Genomic DNA, 5,932 nt, shown 5'->3' with positions numbered 1-5,932 from the left:
AGAGCAAAACGTTGGAGCTGAGTATTTCTTCTTCGCGTTCGTGAGTAATTGTCTGTGTTCATGTAAGTTGCTATAGATTGGGCATCGCGTTCCCATAGAGATGAGCTGAGAGCTGGGAGTTGGGAGCTTCTTATACCCGTTCATGTAAGAGGAGACGCGTTCGCGAAGCTTGGTTGCCTGTGTGCTTCGCGTTCTAATTGTTAGGGACCCAAACGCGTAGAGCCTTTCTTTGTGGCAGTGTCTTTTGTGCTTCGCGATCGCGATGTTTCTTTCACAATCACATATAGTATTTCTAGGGTAGTGCTTTTTCTTCTTTGCGGTCGCGATGGTATTTCCGCTATCACAATTTATTGATTCGTCCAGTGAATATAACGTACTCTATTTCTGAGGTTTCATAATTTTTTGCATATTTGGAACTATGGAGCTCATATTGAAGTTATTTTCACCATATGGATTGGGGTAAGTATTCTCTACTCGGTTTTGATTATATTTCATGAATCTATTGTCGTTTTTGGCATTTGGTTGATGATTTCAAAAGTGATATTAGGGGTTTTTGTCAAAAACTTTATAAAGAGAATTTTCGAGTTTTGATCATCGTTTCGGAGTCGGATTTGAGTTAAACCAGTATGGTTGGACACGTAATTGAATGGATTGTCAGATTTTGTGCGTTTTGTCAGGTTCCGAGGTGCGGGGTCAGATTTGAGTTTTTGGTTGACTTTCGGCTTTTGATTAAAGATTCGACCTTTAACAATTGGGTTTGTTTCCTTTGGCATTATTTAATGTTATTGTATTTCTTTTGGCTAGTTTTAAGTTGTTCGGAGGTTAATGCGTGCGGGATGGCATTTCTAGTGTATTGTGTGGCTTTCTCAGTATTGGATATATCTTGTTCGAGGTAAGTAACACTTCTAAACTTGGTACTGAGGCTATGAACCCGTGAATATACGTGTTATGTATTTGGTGTTGAGGTGATGCATATGCTAGGTGAGGGGCGTGTGGGCATGCACCATGTGAATTATGACTCGATTGATTCTTTTATCTATGAAATCTCTACGTGCTAGAGAAATTGAGTTGTAATCCATGTTAGAAACCATGTTTAGGTTATATGCATATTCTGTTGGGACCCACTGAGGTCATATTTGTTGTTGATATTGTCTCAATCATATTCATTCATTTGCATATCATATCTTAGTCTGTGTTGTTATTTTTGTTTTTTTAGCAAATATACGACTATGTTGGTTGCCTAGTGGTGTTTTTATTAATAATCAAAATAAAACAAGAATGATTCTAGAGTTCTCACAAAATGAAAGTGCGTCAAAAATGAATGTACATGAAGCCTAATATCAAAGTCATGTGTAAAACACTCCTTTGATAGTACAAAAAGAAGTAAGAACCATGATCCCTGAAAAGGCCTATTTGCACATGACTCGCAAACAATTCTTGAATAGTTGTCTCTCATTGCTTTCGATTGTGGGAATTTGCACTTGTTATCTTGAGGATTAGGCAGATCCACCTGATCTCTTTGAAAGAAATATAAGCTAGACAAGGATTGCTTTGTAAGTCGATTGCACGCAAAACCTTCCAAAATACAAGTCCATGTCAAGATAGTAATGGTGTTGTTGTGACTTTGGCTCCTTGATACGCGTTCAATCCTGCTCCTTATTGTTGTGCTCCTGCTGTTGGTAGCTTCCTCATGTGTGGTAGAACTCCATTGTAGCTGGTAGCTCTTCCAAATATTACTAAAATGATCCGCATAAAGCTGAGAAGTCCCATGGGTAGTCATATCTGATCTGGGCAGTAGAAAATAGTTGCACATGTAACTGATCATTGTGACTTGATGTGCTCTGTTGGTATTACCACGTGTGATACTCAGGGAGTGGTAGATGCAAATGTGTTAGCATTTTATAGTATAATCTTCCCCGTTTCCATCATCCTGGGCATGTTTGTGGATCCAAATGTTAAAGCTAATGTGCAGCCTTCTTTTGGCCTTATTGCACCTATAGGGAATGAGTATCAAAGATACTAATACCACCCTAATAGGTTTGGCCAAAACATAGAGCCAAGCACCCTATAAAGTGCCTGCAAAATCAGAAAACATGTTAGAGAAAAAATCCTTCCTTCTCTCCTCCCTAAGGATTTGAGTTGGAAGTGTAATGTGATCCCCATCCCCTATAGCTTGTCTCATTCTTCCATGAGACATTCTCCTCCTCGTCTTAGCTACAAGATACTCCCCCTTACTCTTCATCTTATCTTCCAACTCCATCATTAATTAGCATTTTGGCTTGGTAGTTCTTACCCTTATGTAAGGTATTTGAACCTTGCCATTATTCAATATCCTTCTCCCCTTTGTGTCCATATCCCAAAAGGAATGCACACGTACAATGTGCTGCTGATCCAATGTCAAATTAGCTAAATAATCAGCTTACTTGTTACATTTCCTCAACACGTGAAATATCTAAAAAGCACCCTTAGACATTAGTGTTTTGATTTCATCAATTTGATTAGGAATGCTCCAAGGTGGTTTCCAAACTTCATCTAGAACTCTCTTCATAAGTAAAGAATTGGTTTCAATTATGCATGGAGGAAATTGCATTTGAGTTATGTACCTTAGAGCATCCAAAATGGCATGTGCCTCATCTACATTATTAGTTTCATCCTCAACTGCATCTGCTTGTGCATGGATAATATCTCCTATTCCATCCCTTATACATAAGCCATATGATACTCCTCCATTGACACCTCTACATGCCCCATCAATATTGCATTTTATCCACCCCATAGGAGGTAATTCCCACAATAACTTAGTATAGACACACTCTTCCCATGCTTTCCAGAATTTCTCTTCTTCCACAAATGCCAAACAATCAAACTTGGCATAGCTTGATATACTACCTTGAAGCTTGTATTAACAGGTTTAATCCACCATTCACTTATCACTTGCACAAGTTGCTTCCCATATGTTCTAATCCCTACATGTGCACCATAATAGTTCCAAACATATCTTGCAGCTGGTGATATTAGAAACACATGAGGCAGTGTCTCTTGTTTAGGATTCCTACAGCACCAACACCTTGATGTTATGAAATATCCCAGCCTTAGAAACCACTCATACAATGGTAACTTTGCCTTCCACAGTTTCTATATGAAGAAACTTAACTTGAAAGGTAACCCCTTTACCCAAAAGAATTTGTATAGCTTGCTTTCTTTTTTTCTCTTCCTTATATATTGCCAAGCACACTTCACTGTAAAATTTCCCTTTGTTTCCAGCTTCCACCAACGCTTATCTTTCATTGAAAGATCTGAAGGTGGTGTGATTGTCTCTAGAATCTGGTCAGCTAGCTCATTAGGTAGTAATTCCCATTTGATGCTCCATCTCATCTCTCATTTGCAATATTTTTCTCCATATATGAGATCATTGTCTCCAAGATACTAACACCTCATTGATCATCTTGAAGTATTTATTTCTTATAAATGTAGACCACAATGAGTATTTTGTTCTATAGTTCAACCAAAGCTTGTAAAACTATGCGTTAGACACATCATGTAAGGATCTGAAACCCATACCTCCCTCACTTTTAGGAAGACATAAATTGTCCTATAAAGCCCAATGTCTTACCCTTCCATTGCCTAAATTGCTTTATTAATACCAAGCAAACATCTTGTGCAATAGGTTGATCACATATGCTTGTGGATTTACAACTGACAAGAGATGAATTGACATACTCTCCAACACATGTGAGATCAAAACTGCTCTACCACCAATTGATAGTAACGTACCCGTCTGTGATGATAACCTCTACTGTGCTTTGAAGATGATATTCTTATAAAACTCTTTCCTCATCCACCTGTAGAATATAGGACAACCCAAGTATGTAAATGGGAGAGAGTGTTTTTGGAATTCAGTATTCAGGTGGACAATGTTTAATTCATTAGCTTGAGCTCCTTCATGTATATAAAAGGAAGACTTTTCTTTGTTGATCTTCTGACCTGAAGCTGCATCATATTCCTCTAACGCATTCATGATAAGATGCACTACCCCATAGTGAGAGGAATAGAAGATAGTAGTATCATCAGCGTAAGAAAATTTAGTTAATGTTTTGACTCCATTTTGGCATGCCAACGCCTATGAAATCTGGGTTGTGAAACAATGCATCTATAACTCTCCCAAGCACTTCAGCTGCTAGAATAAACAATGTCGGAGAAAGTGGATCCCCTTGTTTAACACCTCTAGATGATTTGAATAAGCCATTGTCCTGCCCATTAGGAAACACTAAGTACTAGTTGTTGGAGACTAGTCTGAATATCATATCAATGCAAATCTCACCAAATTCCATCTGCCTCAGTACATTTGTCAAGAATAGCCACGAGACTCTATCATAAGCTTTTTCCATGTCCAATTTGATTACTACATTAGATGGCTTCCCTCTCAATCTAATGTTTTTGATGATCTCTTGAGTTAACAAGATATTCTCCACAATGCTTATTCCTTTGACAATACCTTCCTGATTAAGAGAAATTAAAGAAGGCAGAAGCTCAACTAACCTCTCATGGATCACTCTGCATATGATCTTATTGGAGAAATTATGCAAACTTATTGGCCTCAAATGTGTAGATGTAGCAACATTCTTCTTCCTTAGAAGCAAAACAAGGTTTTTGTGAGTGATGAACTTTGGTAGTTCTGCACCACAAAAGAAGGCTCTAACCATATTGAGCACATCATCACATACAACCTCCCAGCTAGCTTGATAAAACTGGCCAGTGAATCCATATGGACCACTTGCACTATCCCTATTCAATCAAAATATTGCTGCCTTAATCACCTCCATGGTTGGTTCTTTCCACAACTTTGCACTCTGATCCCGAGACACCATCCTAGGAACATGCTGAATAATATCAAAGTTAGGAGGAATTCTTTCTTTTATGAAATGAGCCTGGAAAAACTCTACTGCCTCCCTTGCCATACATTCTTGTGATTCAAGCCAATTATCATTTTTGTCCAAGATTCTGGACACCTGCAGCCTTTTCCTCTTGCTTCTCACATGAGCATGAAAGAACTTAGTGTTCATATTGCCATCCTTAAACCACTGCATTCCAGTCTTTTGTCTCCAAAATTCTTCTTCAAAATGGTAATACCTTGTAAGGTCAGAATCTACTTTGTGTAACTTAGCTCTATTTTGAGCTGTTGAATTCAATTCAAACTGAATCTCATGTACCTTAATAACATCCTCCAATGCTGCAATTTGTTTGAAAATATCTCCAAATGTCTCCATGCTCCAATCTGCCAATGCAGTCTTCACCTTTTTCAGCTTACCTTGGAATAAAATGAATGGGTTCCCCATGGACTCAACTACCCAATTCTCCTTCACCACCTTCAGAAAAGATTCATGCTTGGTCCAGAAGTTTAAAAACTTAAATAGTTTCTTAACTTGGACAGTGTCAATGTTGCAAGACAACATGAGAGGTGCATGGTTAGAACTATACTTGATCAAGTGTTCAACCTCCAATACCCGAAATAAATCTAAGAACAATTGATTTGCAAAGAACCTATCAAGCCTCTTAAAAATAAAATCAATGGTAGACCTCCCATTCCACCAAGCACACAGGCTCCATATGAATCCATGATCATATAATGCACATGTGTCCATACAATATGTAAAGTCTTCAACTTCACTCAGCTACACAGGCTGGCCCTCATATTTCTCTTACTCAGATAAAATTAGATTGAAATCTCCTCAAAAAAGCCAAGGAGCTTCCATATCTAAGTCTAAGTGATACATTGAATCCCATAGTTCAATTATTTCAATAGCATCTCATTTGGCATAAACTAGTGTCACATATAACTCCTTAATCAGATTCCTATGAAAAAACTTCAATGTTATTTGTTGTTCCATATTCATCACAATGTCAACATCAATATTTGTTATTAGCATAAGCA

General features: G+C 37.9%; 1 protein-coding gene across 1 annotated transcript; it reads right to left on the bottom strand.

The window, feature by feature from the left end:
• Positions 1-4,793: 4,793 nt before the first annotated feature.
• LOC138892969 (uncharacterized) lies at positions 4,794-5,642 on the bottom strand. Its single transcript, XM_070176729.1, has one exon. It carries the CDS (start codon positions 5,640-5,642, stop codon positions 4,794-4,796), a length of 849 nt encoding a protein of 282 aa, XP_070032830.1.
• Positions 5,643-5,932: the final 290 nt, after the last annotated feature.

This window comes from Nicotiana tomentosiformis, chromosome 5, assembly GCF_000390325.3.
Source record: "Nicotiana tomentosiformis chromosome 5, ASM39032v3, whole genome shotgun sequence".
NCBI lineage: Eukaryota > Viridiplantae > Streptophyta > Magnoliopsida > Solanales > Solanaceae > Nicotiana > Nicotiana tomentosiformis.
This window is presented reverse-complemented; position numbering and strand designations above follow the sequence as displayed.